Source organism: Drosophila subpulchrella, unplaced genomic scaffold (genome assembly GCF_014743375.2).
Source record: "Drosophila subpulchrella strain 33 F10 #4 breed RU33 unplaced genomic scaffold, RU_Dsub_v1.1 Primary Assembly Seq354, whole genome shotgun sequence".
In the NCBI taxonomy this organism is placed as follows: domain Eukaryota; kingdom Metazoa; phylum Arthropoda; class Insecta; order Diptera; family Drosophilidae; genus Drosophila; species Drosophila subpulchrella.
The window spans coordinates 10,039,621-10,060,197 of record NW_023665577.1 but is presented as its reverse complement, the minus strand read 5'-3'; the positions used below and the strand labels follow the sequence as shown (position 1 = coordinate 10,060,197).

The following is a 20,577-nucleotide window of genomic DNA, read 5'->3' as shown; positions in this document are numbered from 1 at the left end:
CATGGTCCAATACTTTGTCTTCGGATTTTCTTCTTTTTGGGCTTAACCGATCTTTTGTTATGCTGATTGCTCATAATTTGTCATACGCTGCGAGCCGACTAATGAAGGTTGACGGGGCTTATGGAGCAGTCGCAGACATGACAGTTCATTTTCAACACATCTGTGAGTGATTTGCTTTGAGGGGCAGTCTCGAGTGACTCCCACAAATATTGATACACTGTGAGTTACGGCGGTAATATGTCAAGCTAAAAGGAATAATCAATCAATCATCTCACTCTGTAACTAGTATAAATACATATCATATTATGGTGGTATAACTGAAAGATTCGAATAAGGTCAAAATTTCATTGAATAAAATTTAATAAATCGAAGACTCTTGATGCCTATACGGTAAACACATTTCAATAGCTTAATCTACAGCAAAAAATTTATATTTCCTACTCTGTTGATTCCGCCAGCAGCTTGGACTCCTCTCCACTCTCTGTCTTGTGGGCTTGTGCCCACTCTATGACGTACTCCCGCAAACTGGACAATGCGAGTACGGCAGGAGCCTCCAGCTGTTGATCCTTGGCCAGCCAGTCGCAGTACTCGGAACGCGAGCAGGCGCCAGAGCCGCCAAAGCTTCTCACGTATCGCACTCCCGCCAGCTGCTCCGGCCAATACCGAGAGATGCACTCGAACAGGACATCCAATTGTGCGGCGGACAAGGCACGATGCTGGCCACTGGCCGATCCACTCTTCCACAGAACGTTGAGCAGGCGACCCAAGCCGGGAATAGAAATGCGTGGCGAGAGCAGTGGCAGCAACTGCAGCACAAGGCGATGCACTCGCAGCTGAACGTGGTCGTAGTCCGGCAATTCCGAGCGAGAGGCGGCCAGGGAATACCACAGATTGTTGATGATGCTGATGACGCCCTCGATGATGTCGAATTGATGGAACTCCGTGTCGCGAATGACGCCTACCAGCCAGGACAGAATGCCTACGTGCTCTAGCATGATCTTCACAGCTCCGGGAATCTTCACGCAAGTAGAAAGCACCGATAGCAACAGCAGATTCGTTTCCAGAGTAGCCAAACTTGAGCCGTAGAATCCAAGCAGCACCTTAAACGTATTGGTGGATACCAGCAGGAAGAGATCGGCGCTGCACTTGATGCCACACCTTAGCAGCTCCACAATAAACTCGCGGTACTGCTGGTGCTCCGGTTCCTGGGAGTAGAAGAACACATTGAAGTCGGGTATCGTCTGGAAATTAAAGCTCTGCTTCAGCCGCAGATACATCATGAGCCGTTTATACAGCAGATGCGTTGGCTCTGTGCTTAGATTAAAGCTGTGGGCGATAAACAGAGCAGGGATCAGGGGAACCCTAGGCGTTCCTCCATGCGTTCTTCGCTGCGCCAGCCAAGAGTTCCTCAGCTCACTCAAACCAGCCTGAATATTTTCGTAAGCCTGCGTCCACAGCGGTCGCTCGTAGAATTTCGAGAGCTCAAAGTGGGCACGATAGCGTTGCTGGCAACTGGCCGCCGCCAGTCTCATGTCCTTGTCCAGCGAGGATAGACCACAAAAGGTGATAGCTAGCAAACCATTCTGCACCGGCCAGCGGGCCCAGACCACAGACTCCGGTGCGAAGCAATGCATCATCAAAGGCAGCAGGAAAGCGGGATCGTAGCAGGTCTCGTATACTTTCTCGCGCTTCGGGCAGATGCGCCGCAGCTCCTGTGGGAAATCTTTCTGGCCCTGCTCCACCATTTGCTCCAGAAGATTGTCGCCGAAACTTTGGTATTTCTTTGCAGGATTTTGAAACTCCACGGAGGGCAGTTGTTGGCTGGCATGCAGGTTCCTCCAAATCGGGAAGTTCTCAATGGTGTACTCGCTGGTCTCCCGAACAATCAAGGCCAGCACTTGGGCCACGTTGGTCTCCTGCTGCTGCAACCGTGCTCGCTCATCCTCGTCCGCAGCTCTCAAAGCATAGTGGGCCACAGCGCTTTCGCCCCAAATAAATGGTCTGAACTTATCCAATCCCACGTCGAAGTGTTCGTAATGCTCCAGCAGAGCTAATCCATAACGATCCGCAGGAGACAGTTTCGCGTGATAGGAGCCCAGGATTACGGGCACGTGGCCGGATTGCAGAGCACTGGGTGCCTTCCTGGCCAACGCCTCCATGAGCTGTAAAATATGTGTTTTGGTTTCACTCTGGGTGCCCAATAGATGGTCAAAGCAGCAGGAATGCGTGCAAATCATTTCGTACAGAAGTGCTGGGGTGGGATCCTCCTCCTGCTGCACTTCCTCGTTATAATCCTCATACATTCCATCAACCAAAAAGGCCATCAGTTTAAGCACAAGCCCATTGGTTTCATCCTGAAGAGGCTGTCGTTCTGGACCGAGATGCAGGGCCAGCTTCAAACAGCTCTTGCAAAAGTTAAGCCACTGCGGGTTCTTCAGCATACGGCTCCAGTCCAGAGGTAGATCCTTGTTCTGATTTCCTTTCCACCACTCGTAACAGTTCCAGGAGATTTGCTCCAGCTTGGCCAGATCCAAAGCCTGTTTCTTCAAATCCAGCGCCAACAGCTGGACATTGAGGTTTATGTAGTTTACAAAGACGGTGGCTTTCTGCTTCTCATCTTTGGCTGCAGCAAATGCCTGCCAGTATATCTCGCGTAGAACACGCACCTGGAAGAGCTCCACGGAGTCGAGTTTAAGCTGTTTCTGGCAGTAATCCAAGCACTCGGACTTGGGCATGCAAAGGGCAATAAGCAGGGCACTAGCCTCTGCGTGCTCCCGGTAGATTAAAGCAGCCTTCTGGGGCTTCTCGATGCTCTTCATGAATCCATTCTTGTAAGTCTGATAGCAACGTTGAAGCACTGCTTGAGGTAATTGGTAGTTATTGGTCAAAGCAATATCGAGGAGGGGATACACCAGCTCCTTCTGGTCCAAGTTGCTGGGCAGTAGCTCTGCGAATTTTTCGGCCAATCTGGGCTGACGGTCGAGTAGCAAACTAGCCAAACGGATGGCGGATTTGCTTAGCTTTCGAGAGGTTGTGAAGAAACAGGCAAAGAAGTCGCTGTCGCACTCTTCCAGGTGATGATGGTAATTATTCAATAGCTGCAAAATGGCTGCCTCCAAAGGTTCCAGTTGTTGTTCACTAAGCTCGCAGAAATCCTTGTAGAAGGTCAGGAGAACCTTGAATGAATGCTTGCAGTCGATGGGCTCCTTTAGCGTGGTAAGTCGACCGAGAAGACGCAACAGTAGGTCAAAGTAATGATTGGGTCTACCATTCGGAATGAAGTCCCTTGCTTGCACTTTGGTTGTAAGTAAGTCCAGCATCTGAACGCATTCACTAGAGTTCAGTTCAAAGGAATCAACAAGTGCCACGAACTCGACGAGTTGCTGTTGATGCTCCAGTTGAGCCACTGATGTATCCAAAGCAATATCCAAGGTCTTGATCAAGTGAATTCGGTAGTTGGCAGCATGACTTTCGAATCGGGCCAATGTACGACAATGCTCCGTCAATTTTCTAAGGAAAATAACATAGTTCAAGCGAGATTCGCTCGTCTCGCTTAGCATTTCAGTGGGGTGCAACGCCCACAATCGAATGTTGAATATGTAGTGCAGCAGACTCTGAGTGTGCGTTTCGTCCTGCTGCTGGTCATCCTCCTCGAGAACCTTTTCCTTGCCATCGTCAACCTGATTGGCAATTTGTAGGAACTTGATCAGATAATCTGCAGTGAGTTCGGCTTGAAGTTTAGTCAATCGCTGAGTGGTGAAAAGATGGCTGAAAACGAAAAGCAGATCCTGAACGTAGATCATGTTGCGACGAGGATTGCTGAGGCTGAAGTGCAACAACATACTCTGACCCTCTCCCAGCTGCAGCTCGAAGTTCTCGTCGGTCCCCTCAACTTTAAATAGCTGTTCGAAAGGCTGGGAATCCCCGTCGGTAATAACCTTCCGCATCTGCTTCAGCAGTGGCCACTTGTCGGCTAAGATGGTTGGTAGTTTTTTCGGTTTTTCCTTTCCGGTGACAGGCAGCCAGCTCTTCATATAATCACTGTGCTTGTCTAGGTGATTCTCGTAAAGTTGCAGCACTTGCTCAGGCTTGCTGTGATAGTGGAAAAGCAAAATAAATACTACCTCCACATAGGCGTCGTAGGGTTCCTCTAATTCCACACCCTTCAGCAGAAGTGGCATCGTATTACTCAGGGTCAGAGTTTCCACATAGGCTTGTACCGTTTGACCTTGCTCGATTTGAGCAAAGATTTTGCTTAGGTTCTTGGTGTTTACGGCAGTGTCCGCAATACTTAGTTTCGGAAGCTCTATGTTCCTCCACTCCAAGCTGAGTACCGTCAGAAGGATTTCCACCACATTGGTCACAGTTTCCGCATCGAATCCGATGAGGGCCTCAAGCCAAATGTTGATCTCATGGCTGCAGGAATCAAACAATCCTGTGTTGTGGAACAGACGGCTTAATATGTTTCCAGCCTCTGACTTGATGGATACATCCTTCAGCATGTAGGCTTTTATGAACGATTGAAATACCTTGCCAAAAAGATTTTCTTGAGGGTTCAAAGACCGCGGAAAGAGCAGAAGGATGGTTTTAATCGACTTCAACTCTAGTTGAATCTTGAACAATTCTTCCGGTCTATTCAGTTCATCAAAATCGGTCTGATAAAGAGGTCGCAATACTTCCAAATAATTCAGAATTTGACTTGTCTTGTTCACAAAAGCTCGATTCTCCTTGCACATGAGCAACACCAGATCCAAAGTGACCGATAAGCACTCCAGCACGTCCACTCCTTCTGCTGTCTGCTGTTTGATGGACATAAACAGAGAGTATAGAATGGACTCAATCGTGGGAAAGTGGACCAGTAGGTGATTCAGTAAATCGAACTTGAATTTACGCAGTGAGTTGCCGGCCTTTTTCGACTGCTCCCGGACTGCAATGGCGTTCACATAGTTGCTGTACTGTTTCATCATGGAAAGAAGCAGGCGCTGCACAGCCATTCGCGCACGAAAGTCAGAATCGTTGAGGTACCTCTTACCGGTGATGTGTAACAAAGCTTCGATGGGAAGACACAGCTCCTTGATCCAAAATCCGAAATCGGTTAAAGTCATCTTATCAAAAGCTGTTGACAGAGCACTCGGAGGAACTGCATCAATGACTTGTGACAGGAAAATCGCAGCCTTTGGCATATCCTCCATCCTGGTCCTGGCCGGACTGAGCAGGCATGAGTAATTTCTTACGGTGTGGCGACCTAAGTCCGGACAAGCAGTCAGTGTTTGAATGACCAAATCGGTTTTGCGGGGATTATCGTAGGGCTTGTATAGAGAACCGAGGACCCTGCCCTGCAGTTTGTTCTGTTTCTGGCGATAGTGGGTCATGGCATCGAAGCAGACTCCGTGCTTGCGTGAGGTCAAGAGGACCAGTAGCAGTTCGTGAACTGCAGCCGAAACGGCTTCAGCTTCCTTTGGGTTTGGGGGCTGCATCACCTGCTTTTTACTTTTATCAAACAGCAGGGGGAGGCCATTGGGTCCCTCCCAGTCGTAGAGGCGACGCAGGCTTTTGCAGCACTCCAAGTCGAACACGAGCACCTTCTTGGTCTTTTGTATCTCGGGGTTCTCCAGCACATATTGCCTTAGAGCGTTTACCACCACGCAGACGGTTACATGGTCATCGTAGACCAATCCTTTGGCCAGCACGCCGATCAGTTGGCCCCGGTCCAGGATGTTCCGGATAAGCAGCGTATTGCTATCGACAAGGAAGGCCAGAATAAAATGTATGTACGCCTTGCGCACTGTGTCCTCGTTTTGGTAATCGTTCTTGGCATGTGACAGCATTTGCTGCATCACAGTCACGTTGGAGAGCACGTCGTAGGAGTTAAGAACCTGGCGTCCCAACTGGGGCTCCACGCACACGATGGCCGTGAGCAGTTTGAGGGCGTTGCGCCGGTGACTTGGCCGAGAGGATTGCAGCAGATTCCCGAGCACTCCGCCGTGAACCTTGAGGAAGTAGCGACAGCCATGAATCGCAGATTCCATGTGGTTCTTCTGGTTGGTGAGTATTTCCATCACAACCCGCTGCAGTGCCTCTGTGAGGTAGTCCACGTGCAAAAGGTTGCTCTTGTCGATTCTTTCGAAGGCCTCGGCCAGTTCCAAGGGTTTGCCGCGCTTTTCTATGTACTTGGCCGGCAGTTTTGGTCGGGTGGTGGCGCACATATGCAGGAAGTGTCGCAGCTCTGGAATTTATAATCAAAGGATTAGGGGTTATATGATTTTTGAATGCCTTTACCCACCTGTAATAAAATTATTACTGCGCAGCTTGGTGCGAAAATGCATCATCTTGAAGTCGTTGGGAAAACGAATGCTAGTCTCTTCCGGCTCAATGCCGGAGTCTGGACTTATTTCATCCTCATCCTGCTGTACATCCTTCCGTTTCTTGTGCTTCTTGGAGGGAGATTCGGTCTGCTCCACTTCCACCTGTTGCTCCTCATTTTCTTGGGTGGTTTTCGGCTTTTTTACCTTTTTTTTCGAGGGAGTGGTGTCTGCAGACTCGGTTCCATTTGTTTCCGGCGTGGTTTCATCTAATATTCCCTCAGGTTTATTCTTTTTTTTCGATTTCTTTGGCGTGTCGGATTCCTTGGCCAGTTTCTTGGGTACCTCCACTTCGCCTTCCTCCTGCTGCTCCCCATCTGCCTCCTGGTGCTTCCTTTTCCGCCGGTTGGGTTGAATGGCCATTCTGATTTTATACTTTATATTATATTCCCCTATTTAACGTATAAAATCGTTAAAAATAATAGTTAAACCACAAAAACAACCGCACACACGTGCTGGCGGAGAATGGTAAGGCCGTTTTGAATATACTGAAAAATACCATTCTTCGGCAGTGTTGGAAAATGCCACTTGTGGCGCGCAGTTAAATTGTTGACTAGCACAAAAACAGATACTTATCCAATTTTATTAAAGTTTTTATTTAATTTAGCAATAAGATTAACTGTCAAGTAATACAGAATGTATATTTACTAAAAATAATAACTACAGGGTATGCGTAACTGGAAAATCCCACAGCCATGGGATCGTGACTCATGATCCAATCTGCCATTTGGCAATTTACACTTTTCCCTCGACGTAATCGTTTTTCGGTTGATTTAAACCCGGTCTAGTCATCCTCTAGGGCCGCATTGGTAGCGCCTCCGGGTCCAGATCCTCCAGGAGCTGTGGTGGTCACCGATCCGGCGACAGGAAATTCCGGCAAAGTGGAGCGCTGTTTTCCCGGAGCAGGAGGAACCGGAGGAAGGTCTACCGATTTGCCTGTGCCTGTAAACACACCGCTTATTAGTCGCTTTTGTTTATGCAGATATCTGAAGATCACTTACTAAAACAACAACCCATTATGGTATACTCTTGACTGATTCTCCTCGCGAGTGGGCCAATTTGCTGAAAGTTCTTTGAGCACTAAATCAGGCAAATCAATTTGGTGGCCAATTGACGAGGAATGCGTATGTGTGCACCTGTGGCGTGCAAACGAATCATGGCTTATTGATAAGCAGCGCCGTTACTTTTATTCTCTTTTTGTTTAAAATGTAAAGTGGGTTATTTATGACACCATGGGCAGGTCCGCTATCAAGTTGTAGTTCCCAACGGGCTGCATGAACCAGGTGGAAGAGAGCCCAGAACTATGAGCAAAGCGCACACTGCCTTTCGGATATAACCGGAACGCGGAGACCAACAAACCAATTAAGATAAGCGCTTATCAGGGCAAACCGTTTTCAATGCTCTGTCGTTTGGCGCTTAAAGTTCAATTGTTAAGGGTCGCTTATCGAAGTATCGATTTAAGCGCTCCGCTCTAGAGCGCCCAGTTTGAAAAACGGTTCAAAGTATCCATAAAATATCATATATTCTTTTATATTTTGTAAGTAAAATGAGTCAGGACTTTTATTAAAATTATCTTTTAAGATAATAAACAATATGTATTGTAAATATTGTAAATTACCCACAATTAGGGGTAGGTAAGGCTAAGGTTGGTTACATAAAATATTTTTTACACTTAGAGCAACAGTATAGACCAATAATCTAATTTTATTAGGTACTTTATATTTTACTACTGTTGATAAATGATACAACAGGATTTAAGAAAACCAAATATTTTTATTTACTTTTGTTTACTGCCCAGAGTGACCATTCGTGGTTTCCCCCAAAAATCCACATTTTCACAGCTCCCATGGGTGGGCAAGGGGGCGCGGGGCGGTGCGTTCATTATCAGCCGGAACGTAAACAGCGTCGCTGCTTTTCACGCTTTCCGATAAAAATGTTTAAATCACACTGTGTTAATTAGAGCCCAAATCAAAATCAATGCGCCTGTGGACGCGAACGACTCGAGATCGTGTGCGCGTGAACGCGGATTAAGTAGCAACTTTGACGGAAAACAAATAAAAACAAGAGAGCGACGAGTAGCAGAGTGCGTGAGAAGGCGTGATTTGTGATTTTTGGCCCGTGAACGAATCACGAGCAAAGCGGATAAACAAAAGCCATAAAAAACAGATTCGCACGAGAATCGAAGAAGTCTGTGCGAGTAAATTACATTCCGGAATTGGAATTGTAATTGGAACTGAGTTTGGAAAAGACAAGTCCCCGTCCCCCCTGGAAATCGGCGAGCATCCGCCATGGACGACGAGTTCAAGCTGTGCTGGAAAAACTTCCAGGACAACATCGCCAGCGGCTTCCAGAACCTTTACGACCGCGGCGACCTGGTGGACGTGACCCTCGCCTGCGACGGAAAGCTCCTCCATGCCCACAAGATAGTCCTGGCCATCTGCAGCCCCTACTTCCAGGAGATATTCACCACCAATCCCTGCAAGCATCCCATCAGTGAGTACCTTCCGGTCATCTCGTGATCCAATCTATAGACTGCCTCGCCACCTTTAAATGCTAAGTTATACGGCGGGTCTTACATTGTCTGCACCATACATATGGATAAAATTCTCCAGCACTTGACCAGATTTTGTACGTAGTCGCCGGCTTTGGGTTCCTGAATGAGTAATCTATTGTCTATCGGACTGCTTATTTCAAGATTTCTAATATGAATACTTTGTTCCAGCTTTTTGATTATTTTTGATACGATAATTGGTTGGATTATTTCAGGAGGAGGGGTGTGTAGTCTTCGTTTTCATTAGGCCATGTCATAAGTATGTATGCAAGATCAATGTAAAGCCACCTAGGCCTCCACAAATTGTTACATTGTCTTAGCCTTGGCTTTTGGCTTTTACCATACCATACATATGTATAATCCATATAATGACTTCCCCCCTAAGTTGTATATTCCTCCACCAATTGGTCAGGTAATGTCAGGGCGAGGTGTCCAGTAGTTACATTGTAATATCGTTTTTAAAACCATTCAGTGGGCCAGCGCTGATTTCCGTACCTCCAGAAATCGGTCAGTTTATCACTGGGACAGCGGTGTCAGTTTATCGAGGAGCCCGCCCGTCAGCCTGTCTGTTCGTCACTCTTGTCAAATGCTTAGATATAAATCAACCTTAGTGTTAAATTCCATGACACATTCGCTGGTTATCAGCCCAGCTCCACCTCCAGGTTGATTTCGAGCTCCGGTCGGAGTACCAACCACGGCAGCACGTGAAGGGTCTGCTCCAGGGCGATACAGTATCAATTTCATAGACCCAACGTTTTTAAAGACTGGATTTAATACCATTTAATCGTTACCACTCTCATTCATAAGTTTCTTAAGATTCATTTTTATTTTAACAGCAATCAATTAGAAATAATGGGATCTTAATAATATGATCGATTGGTCGCTGATCAATATTCAATAAATTTCTATTATTTATTTGATATTATCCATTAGATATGTCAGAAAATCCAAAATGCTTGTCAAGCGTAAACCACATATATGTGTAATTTCAGAAAAGATATCAGTAATAAATCACTATCAGTTATTTAATAATAATAATATCTTGAAGCTTCCGACCTGAATACAATTTAATATGCTAAACTCAAAGATCCAAGGATTAAGGTCACGTCCCTAAGAATAAAAAAATATTTCAATTAAAAAAACTTTACCTAACTTTAATTTAGAAGTATAACCAACCGAACCTTAAGTTCCTGATTGGCAGCTAGTGTTCCAGTTATTGTAGGTCGACCGTAGAATCATTTTGCTGGTCGTAAATCCAAAGACAAACAGCAGCAACCCACAAAGAATCGAGGTCTGGTGATAATCCTAGAGCGAGCCGGGTGCCGCCACGTTGTCTATGCCCATGTGGTAGCTGCAGAGGTCCTCCGCCTCCAGAGCCACACTCGGATTCGGATTGTTTACCCTCGCCACGCACGGGAGTATCCATCGTGATAAGGTCCATGGCGAGAGTGGGAGCCCACTTCGATCGGATCGGGGAGATTGGGTGCGTTGCTGACCTCATCAAATGTACTTCAAATGGACTCTAGAACGGTGTTGTACCATACATATATATATGGTATATGGATATGATATCGCCGGAGCCCCTCCCGGCCGGTCCGATTCCGATTTCGTTCGCGGTCGTGTTGAACACGGCTGCCTGCTGCACGGTGGCTTTATCTGATCAGGCGGTCATAAAAAATAAGGTTTTATCTTTTCAAGTAGCAGCAGAAAGGTGCTACCTACCAACGAGCGCTGCTACAAGAGGTATTTCCAAAGATAAAGAATATTAATATACCCTATAAATAACGCCCAACGCGAGCGGGGGCAAGTTATTAAAAATAGACCAACCAACAAACAAGCCAACCAACAACAGTCATCGAGGTGCTAACAAGCCAAATGGCTTTGCCTCGCCTCGATGTTGCTTTATGTGGTATGAAGTATGTAGTGTGTGGTGTGTAACACGCAGGAACAACAATAGTCTAAATATTTTTATCTTTTTATCGCGTTTAACAATCATTTATTGCCCAACTGAGCAACTGGGTCCGCGTCAACCACTCGAAGACTTTAGTTTCCGAGATATTGATTAGAGAGCTTCGCATGGTTGATATATATACGTGTTTCCACTGCCGCGGCCGTGTAAATCAATCCACTCCGTCCGGGCCACTTGGCCCATTATATCTGCCCAACAGTCCCAGCCGCAGCCGCAGTCCCCCAATACAATGTTAATCCTCGAAAATTATCTATTTATTATTGGCATAAACAAGACGGACATCGTCTGGGGGCAGCGGTTTATCAGCCCAGCGTTTAGTGCCAACCACTTTACTTTGGGTATCACTCTTGATCGTAAAATAAGATTTTGAACTTATTGCTCGTTAGATAACGCACTCAGACAACCGCAGCATGTGCCATGTGTGATATTGGGCCTCTCCAAGAACCAGGTCCACATCCCCCTCGCCACCTGACTTTCCCATTCCCATTCCCACTCCCGATTTGAAGTAGCCACGGCGATCGAATATAGCCGCAGTTGCTTACCAGCCATAAACGTTCGGGTTCGGAAAGATAATATAATATCGATCGCTGGACTTGTCGTAAATATTAAATACCCAGTGTTAATAATATATTGCCTAACCGTGACTAAAGCAAAGAGGTTGGGTTTTTTTTGGATGTGCTCCGGTGGGGGTAAACATTTTTTTATGAAGGGGTTCACTATTTTTCACCAAATTTGTTCATTTTTGACAACGTTGAACTTTGAGTTTTCGTGCGTCGGAAACACGTAATCTATAATTCGTTCATTTCGAAGTTATAAGCTTGCCAAGATTATCAAAAGTGCTTTAATTGCCAAAAAACTAGGAAAGATCTGAGTGGATTGTGTCATAAATGGACATTTGGATTGAAATCTGTGATTCATTTGCTTAACTCGTAAGAAGTATCTATTTAATGTACTAGGATTAGAAGTTTGAATATTTAGCATACAAATAATAACGCCAAGAATATCCGGAATAAATAATATTTATTTAGCACATTGGTGTATAATGTCACATTTCTAGTTGTTATTAAAATAATGATCTTTTATATCATATATAAAAATGATTTATATTTTGTTTTTCTGTTTTAGAATAATTCATATTTTGACTAAATTTAATGCTAGCTAAATTTCGAAAACCAAGAAAAATCCCTAAATTTTTTTATCAAATTAATAATAATTTAGAAATATATTATTTATATTTAAAAAGAAAACAAACAACTAAAACAAGCTAAATAACACTTAAGATGCGAACGTAGTTGTATTGTCGAATTTGTTAAACCCTTCTACAGTTTCCGCTTCTGGGTTACCCAATCGATCACATTAATAGCTGCTTACGTATAGCAGAACTTTATGGTCTCTTCATATTATATCAAACTTTGACTTTGAGCATATGAAATTTCATAAATGCTTTTATTGGCCTTTTGTGTTGACAATTCGTAATTTATGGGCCCGCTAGAAGCCAGTAGCCAGTAGTTGAAGTCGCAAATCGACTTGGCAATCGGTTAAGCTGGACTAATCCCTGGGCAACCTGGGTTCCTTAGACATTGGCAATGGATGGAATCGGAATCGCAATGGGAATCTACGACCACCCTTTTTGACGTTGGGTTGGCTGGGCCTGTCGCTGGGCTTCTTGGTTTTTTATCAGGTTGTACTACCACCAGCACGACAATTCGATTCGACTACTCGACTATTATGGCGTTTGGAGATAACAAATATTTATGAATGTTTGTGCGACGACATTGTCAAAATGAGGCAGCCCACTCCAATACACGCCCTTCGGCTCTACGGTTCGACGAGCAGAACAACAACAGAACCTATTGGCGTTCTGATTCGATAAACATTTATCATAATCATAAAATAAAACTGTTTTCGAAATCGATCGCCTGCGATCCGATTGGTGGAAGCGTTCTAAGTGGGCGTGATCTTGGGAGTGAGGTTGTTGGGCCCGAAACAAATCAAAAACGAGCTAAGGAAGATATCGCTGCAGTTCCCCAACCCAGCCAGCCCCCAATCTGAGTCCGAACACCCTCGATCTACTTTCGGGCCGCTCTGATATCAGCAGAGATCACCGCGGGTCAGGCGCCCATTAAATCCCCCTGGTCACCATATATGGCATACATTTAAGCAAACAACGCTCGAGACGGGATGATCTGCGTTTTGGGTACTGTCGATCTCTCTTATCAGCAGCATGCACGGATTTATCACGTTCTCCGTGAACTTTAGACAGAGTTTATCTATAGGCGGGGTCCATAATTGGTTTATTGATTCGAGGGAATTCTGTGTATGGATCTCTTTGTCTTGATCCACGGCCGGTCTTTATCTCCGGCGATTGACGCGATGTACATATCTGTGCTTCTGAGCACGGAGAAGTAAGGCAATCGATAGTGATAGTGGGATGATCAAGCAGTCAAGCATTGACTGCTCCCCTATATGTAATCCCGTATCTATCTGGCATCAGCAGGCGATGTGTGTACTGTACCCTGTACTAGAGCAATATATTGCCCGGATTTTGATCTTCGCCATGCGATCACTCGGTCGAATACGGACATGCCAAGGCGCAGATAGATAGATAGGCGAGACAAAATGATCCGTAATGACGACTACGGCAAATGATAGGGCACATTGATGTCGTCGCACGGCCAGATTAAGCAACCGAGTTTGTCTGTTGCTGATCGGCGATTTAATATTGTATTTACATACAGCCGTACATAGTCGATGTATGTACGCCTGTTTGTGTAATAAAATTGTTATTGAGAACAAGTGATAATATTGTTTTTAACTAGATGTTGATGCTGCGAGGGACGGGCACAGTGTGCAGGGGGCGATGGGAAAGTGCTGATAAGGATCAGTTTCAGATCAGCAAATTTTAAATAATCTCTGGGAAAAAAGTTCCAACTTGAAACCCCCGAATGGGATTTAAACACTTAATTTAGAAATCTCTCTGTTTCCTTTCTTAATTCGTATTTTGCTGATTTATAGTTACTTTATTATTAATTTACGGACTAATACAAGTAGATAAACCACATTAATAATCGAAGAAGAGGTAATAATTGTCTCTACAATTTATATTTAGATCCTACAATTTGGGAGGCCAACAGGAAGAACAAATTTCAACATCTTTTTAAAACGCTTAGAAACAAATGAACCAATTTTATTACTTGCTGTGAACTATTAAAAATTAAAACTTATGTGGGATGATCTCGGGCCCAGGGGTAACAGATAACAGATCCGCACCACTGTGGATCGGTTTCGAGTCCGGACTGTTTCACAGCCTCTTAGGCCGTTTCGAGAGCACGCGGATGATATGCCATGCTACTTATTTTATAATTATGGCTGTGCTATTGCGTTGCTGTTGTTGAGTTTATATTTAAGTTTTCAGATTTCTTATCATAGCTGTTTTTATGTATTGATTTAGTATTTGAGCGTTTCGATGATAACATCTCCACTACGAATGACCTCCTTTCCTACTGATGTTATTGTCGCTTCTAGTCTTTATGTAAACAGGCAATTACGTTGAATAATTTTCGGGAGAAGGGGAAACCAAAAAAACTGTCTGTAATCTCTTTGGAAATATTTAAAATTCCCCTTAAATTTAAAACGCATTTTAAATATTCCCATTCCCCAAGTTGTTGACAAAAATGTTTTGGGTTTTTTCCCAAATTTATGGAAATCCAAGAAGTCGATTAATTAAAATAATTATAATAAATCCAAAGTTAAATTACACATGCTCTCAAAATATTTTTTCCAAATTGTTGACAAACTCTTCAATAACTTTCTTCCATTTTCTTTATCTTTTCCAGTCATTCTCAAAGATGTAAGCTTTAACATTATGATGGAGCTGCTGGAGTTCATGTACCAAGGCGTGGTGAACGTTAAGCACACTGAGCTGCAGTCTTTCATGAAGATTGGACAGCTTCTGCAGATCAAGGGTCTGGCCACCAATTCTAACTCCTCCCCCGGATCGAGTGTCTCCGAGAAGTCCTCTAGTCAGCCCCCAGCGGAAGAGTCAAACAGCACCAACCATCAGAATTCCAACTCTAATAGCAATCACAATAGCAAAACAGAAGCGGATCACAATGAATCCAAGGGACAGAGCAATTCGAGGACTACTTCGCCAGGTTCTGCCAGCAGAGCCTCCAACGAAGCCAGCCACCTGTATACGTCCGGCAAACGTCCAATGCCGTCGGATTTTGGCAGCGATTCCCTGTCCATCTATTCCGGCAAGCAGCTGAGGCGCTCCCTCAAGGATCATGGGTCCGGGGGAAGCGATGGCGGCGGTGGCGAGAATGCGGATAGTGCAGCTGGATTGGAGAACAGCCTGAATTCAGAAGAGTTCTTCTTGCCCCCCATTCCACACATTACCTTGGGAGAACAGCGATACGATCTCGGAGCCTTGAAACGCGAGTCCGATGGCCACCATCATGGTCCATCGTCGAGCGGTGGAGGCGGTGGAAGCTCGAACAGCGTGGGCAGCCTCACCTCTTCGGCCTCCCCGTCAGCACCAATCCGCAATCCCTTTGCCCCGACCTTCAGTCTGGACAACTACAACTTCTACAAGAGCAGCAATAACAGTGGGTCCAATAACTCGGTTGGTCCCGGAGGCATCAACAACAATGGACCCGTGAGCCTTGGCTCCGGCACCGAGTACCCCAACGAACTGTACATGCCCAACGATTACTCCAAGAACTTTGCCAACCACATGGAAATTCCCAAAGGTAGGTGACCTCCAGATTTGTGCCTGTTGCACTCTTTTGATCACTTTTCTGTTGCATGTAGCTTGGCACTCATTTTAATTTATTATTTTATTCTTTATAAGATTGGGTTTTTGTTTTTCATTCATCATTTGGCTTACATAACAACAGCATTCATCCCACGAACCCGCTAGCCCACTAACCAGGAATGGAACCAAATGGAAACCTAACAAAGCCTCGATTGATTGTAGAGGGATATTTGCTGATTTAACTGGGGTAAAAGTATTAAGCAAAAGTACTCGAACTGAAGGTATAGTTAGATAAACAAGAGATAGCTCTGACTGCCCCCGAGATCCCAGTTCAACCGACTTGGCAGACTGGCAGGCCTCAAAGCACATGGAAACTTTTGAATTACTACAGAAAAACAAAATTAGTTTTATAAAGTGTTTTTTTTTTAAATCATACAGTGCATCATGTTTTAAAAGAACCCCGAGGAAACATTCCTAATAGTTTGTTAGTTATAGCTGAAAATCACATTCTTTGGTGGAAATATCTATATCTAAAAACTTTAAATCGTAAAATCTCTTAGATAAATCAAAATATTAAAAAAATTTTATCTTATTAGAAAACACTTAAAAGAATTTTATTAAAATTTACTAGTTTCTGATAATGTAAAATTGATCAATGTAAAATAACCCTTATAATCAGGTTCAAAGGCCATAGGAATATACCATTTTTACCTTCATTTTAGACACACATAGAGTAGTGCTTTTACTATGTATACATCAATATAAAATTGCTTATGGTTTTGATTTCTTAACGTGGTAAATTTAATTCTTTTAACGCCTAACAAACCGCACAGTATCGAGAACACGCACACTCAATCGCATATTCCAAAAGGAGGAGGATTAAGACTCCTCCCCTACTATCCAACAGCTTGCCCCGCCCCCTTCCTCTGTAAATAACCCCCTTTGAGCGCTCCAGCGTAGAACAGACAACTAATGATCCACCATTGTCCGGAGCAGGCGACAGCAACATGGTGATGCTGTCCACCACCTCGCTGCTCCACGGTAACTGCGTGTTCAACCGCAACAACACGGTGGCCACGCAGCAGGGCATGAAGACCTACTGGCTGTGCAAGTCCTACCGGATCAGCATGTGCCGGGCGCGGTGCATCACCCATCTGGGCAGGATCATCTCCGCCACGGGCGTCCACAACCATACGCCGCACATGCGCGGTGGTCAGGGATCGTCGGCAGCTTCGTCGGCCTCAGTCTCTGGGAATCCTTCAGCCTCTGTGCCGATCTCCAGTCAGGCGGGCTACTCTCTGACGGATGGTGGTGGCCACCTGGGCTCGGACTTGCAGCACGGCAACCGAGTGAGCAATATGTTTGCCAATCAAACGCCTCCACCGCCACCGCCGCCTCCGCCACTCCCAATGGCATCAGGGCCGCACCACCCGCATCATCATCATCACCTGGGACAACCGCTGCCGAATCTCCTGGTGCAGCACCACCCGGCGCCGCCGCACATGGACCAGCACGGCGGCTCGGCGAACCTCATGCACAATCCTAACCTGATGCACCTGCAGACACAGACGCACCACCAACAGCAACACCACCAGCAGCACTCGCCGCACAATCCACCACCACCACAGCAGCACAATCTGGATCTGGGAGGTGGCTCCGGTTCGGGAGCAGTGCTCCTCTCGCCGGCGCACCTGCAGCAGAGTCCGCAATCCAACCGCAGCAGCCACTCCCTCCAGGCGCAGAGTCCACCGCCTCAGCCAGTGGAGGAACAGCAGACACTCCAGCAGCAGCAGCAGCAACAGGATGGAGCCACCGCGGAGGGGGCCACGGATCCCAGCGCAGCTCACGTGATCAACTCCATTACCATATCCCCCAACAGCAGGCACACCTTCAAGATGGAGAACATGTAAGGCTGTCGCCGGGGATTCCCCCACAGTCGCCACACTGCCCCAAAAGCGGAGGAGGAGGAGTAATTTATTTTTGCCTAGCTAGAGTTTGTAGTAGAAAATTGAATTTGATTCGAAAATGAGAGATAGTAACCAATGTAAATACCCGTACCGATGTGCATAATGTATTTGATAAACTAATGCGAAACGATAAACCAAAAAGTACTAATGGGCGCTGTGAAATGAATCCCAGATTAAGCTAACCAGAGTAATTTTGGATATGTTTCGTGGCCCTGTGCGTATATCAATGGGTATTCCGATGGTCAGCCACTAACTAACTAATTAGCAATAGGCATTCGTTTATAAGATAGAATAATTGCATTTTGGATGTGATGTTATAAGATATTATATTTATAATATCAGATCCGAAGGGTTATTAAATTCCTGTAACTCCTTAGCAGGTAAGTAAATTGCATGAATCACATAAACACACATAATTGGGCTCATTCGTGTACGTCCTGGCATCCAAAAACAAACATAACAAACCGAGGGAGCGGAGCGTACCACTCCAAGCATACCCATCAGCAGCCTCAGACCCGAACCGATCCTCACTAGCCTTCTCGTCCTGTCTTGTAGTCGCACCCGGCGAGCACTGGTTCGAGGGCAAGCTGGAGTTCATGCTGAGCCAGCGGGGCAAGCCGCTGCTGGTCCACGACGGACACACCTTCGGCATTCAGTACGTGCGCAAGGACAAGAAGTACTGGCAGTGCAACCTGTCGCGCAAGTTCAACTGCAAGGCGCGCGTGACCACCACGGACACCCGCGACATCATCGTGACCAACAACGAGCACTGCCACACGGAGATACGCCAGCACTTGCGCAAGGACTACCAGCGCAACAAGGTGATGATGAACGCCCTGATCAACATAAGCACAAACCGCCTGCGGCAACACAATATGGTCGGTCTTGGTGGCCTGCCCATGGTGCCGGAGGTCCTGGCCCAGAGCTCGCCCATCCACGAAATGGTCCAGAATCTGCACGACATGGCGGTCAAGGCAACGGCAGGGCAGCAACAACACCAGCAGCAGTGGGGGCAGGATATGGAGGAGCCGCTAGACTGCGGATTGCGATCTTCGACGGCGCTCAAAGAAATGACGCGCAACTTCATGGCCAACAACAAGCCGACCGTCACCTTCCCGGGCAGCGAAGCCGGCCATAGCCATGCCCACGATACCAAAGAGGAACCGTCGTGGAAGGAAAAGAGCGAGGGCGACTCTTAGGCTTACATTCACATAGCAGGTCAATCGACAGTTAAGTACAAAAATGGAATGATTGCAATAATACTCAAATACACTAAAGACGGCGTAACCAAAACAATTCCAAAGAATTTAGTTAATACATAAGCAAGCGTACAATCCACTAGAGCATTTCCATGAGTTTTTTATCGTTTTTATTATTGTACGTTGCGTTAGCTTTACACTGTAATAAATGTTGAATTTGAATAAACCTTTTTTATATGAACTACATTAGATGTTAATCACGCGGCTCAGCTTCTGAATGCGGTTGAGCAGCAGATCGCCCTGCTTGATGGTGGCCTGGTACTGCCAGTTCTTGTTGTCGGGTCGATTGGTCTCCACGATGCCGCCCACGCGATCCACCTTGGCGTGCAGCCGTCCGGCGGCGATGAAGCGAGCCAGCTCCTGGTCAATGTAGTCCACGGTGACGCCGAAGGACTCGGCCATATACTGCAGGGTGAGGGAGCGGTATGACTCCAGCAACTGGGTGTAGCCCAGAATACGCATCTCGCGCACGTAGTAGCGGTAGTGGGGATGGATGAGGTAGTCCGAGCGCAGCTGCTTCTCTACGCCGGCCAGGTGCACATAGAAGTTCTCGTACTGGCAGTTGTACAGGGCGAAGAGAAACTGCTTGACGTCGGGCAGGCCGTGGAGCACCTCCTGGATCTCGGAGCCCTTGATCACCTTGTCGCGCAGCTCATTGCGGGGCAGGGCGATCATGGCCACGTACACGGTGTAGCGCACAAAGGTGGGGTAGTCCATCAGCTCGTATGAGGTGAAGGTGCTCACGGTGTCCAGAAAGAAGGTGGCCGCCGCCTTAAAGTCGCGCACCGCCACCGAGTAGACGCCCTGGTAGACCTTGAGCCGGTTGCGTCGGTCCCAGTCGCCGCCCTCCTCTATCAGATACTTGGCCTTGTCGATGTTGCGCGTGATGAGATCGTGGTCCAGGTAGAACAGTCCCAAGCGGATCAGGTGGAACACGATGTCCAGGCGGTGGCCGAGCGACACGGTCTTCTCGTAGGTCTTGCGGAAGGCAGTCTCCGCTGCAGCCTTGTCGCCGATGCGACACAAGTACTCGGACTTCTTCAGGTTCGCCTCGCGCACCTCCATCTCGCCCAGATTCTTTTCCGCATCCTCGATGGCTGCGTCCAGCTGCTCCACCTCCACGCGGTTGTTCTCCTTCATGCGGGCCAACAGATCCTTGTCCACGGCCCAGCCGAGTTCCGTGCAGATGTGCTCGTACCACGGGGCCATGTTCTCCGTGCGAATCGTCTCCAGGAGCTTCGCCTTCAGTGCCGCATCCTGCTTGTACTCCGCCAAAGTGAGCAGGAACTTCGTCTGGGCCAGCTCCAGGTTTGGGTTCTTCTCCAGGCCCTGCTCCTCCAGGTTTTCGGCAGGCATTGTGGTCGATTTGTTGACTTCGCTTTGTTTAGCACAGAGAAATAGTTAATTTTTTCAACAAAATGATGATTTTGTTATTTTTGAGAGTCATGCACAGTGTGACCAAGGCAAACTGTCGATTAAATATTCCCCGGCTTTCATAAATATACCTTTTATACCTTGCTTACTTGCAGCCTTTCAAAAGCTGAATGTCTTTACACTAACGGTATTTTGAACTTAAAATTTTTGGAATTCGGCGAAAATTTAAATTCTATGACTTATTTTGATTACAAAGTTAAGTAATTATGTGTAAACGGAGTCTTAACCCAGAAATTTGGCTAGTACCTACTAAAATAAAAAACGCGACAACTACATTTT

General features: G+C 46.3%; 4 protein-coding genes across 6 annotated transcripts; 1 reads left to right on the top strand and 3 right to left on the bottom strand.

The window, feature by feature from the left end:
• Nucleotides 1–331: 331 nt before the first annotated feature.
• On the bottom strand, nucleotides 332–6,825 carry LOC119559961. Its single transcript, XM_037873194.1, has 2 exons — nucleotides 6,284–6,825; nucleotides 332–6,226 (listed from the first exon to the last, which is right to left on the bottom strand). The coding sequence occupies exons 1-2, from the start codon at nucleotides 6,723–6,725 to the stop codon at nucleotides 438–440; spliced, it is 6,231 nt and encodes a 2,076-aa protein (XP_037729122.1). The 5' UTR covers nucleotides 6,726–6,825; the 3' UTR covers nucleotides 332–437.
• Nucleotides 6,826–6,984: 159 nt separating this feature from the next.
• On the bottom strand, nucleotides 6,985–7,618 carry LOC119560470. Its single transcript, XM_037873930.1, has 2 exons — nucleotides 7,364–7,618; nucleotides 6,985–7,304 (listed from the first exon to the last, which is right to left on the bottom strand). Exons 1-2 carry the CDS (start codon nucleotides 7,377–7,379, stop codon nucleotides 7,147–7,149), a joined length of 174 nt encoding a protein of 57 aa, XP_037729858.1. The 5' UTR covers nucleotides 7,380–7,618; the 3' UTR covers nucleotides 6,985–7,146.
• A 634-nt stretch (nucleotides 7,619–8,252) lies between these two features.
• LOC119559897 (protein abrupt) lies at nucleotides 8,253–19,045 on the top strand. Of its 3 annotated transcripts, none has more exons than XM_037873056.1 (3): nucleotides 8,253–8,855; nucleotides 14,719–15,633; nucleotides 16,635–18,106. In XM_037873056.1, exons 1-3 carry the CDS (start codon nucleotides 8,651–8,653, stop codon nucleotides 17,546–17,548), a joined length of 2,034 nt encoding a protein of 677 aa, XP_037728984.1. In that variant the 5' UTR covers nucleotides 8,253–8,650; the 3' UTR covers nucleotides 17,549–18,106. The 3 variants fall into 3 exon arrangements, with proteins under 3 accessions (XP_037728984.1, XP_037728986.1, XP_037728985.1); XM_037873058.1 differs by lacking the exon at nucleotides 16,635–18,106 and adding an exon at nucleotides 15,781–16,421 and having other exon boundaries at nucleotides 8,258–8,855; XM_037873057.1 differs by lacking the exon at nucleotides 16,635–18,106 and adding an exon at nucleotides 18,161–19,045 and having other exon boundaries at nucleotides 8,260–8,855.
• On the bottom strand, nucleotides 18,952–20,339 carry LOC119559898 (26S proteasome non-ATPase regulatory subunit 6). The gene has a single exon (XM_037873059.1). It carries the CDS (start codon nucleotides 20,218–20,220, stop codon nucleotides 19,051–19,053), a length of 1,170 nt encoding a protein of 389 aa, XP_037728987.1. The 5' UTR covers nucleotides 20,221–20,339; the 3' UTR covers nucleotides 18,952–19,050.
• Nucleotides 20,340–20,577: the final 238 nt, after the last annotated feature.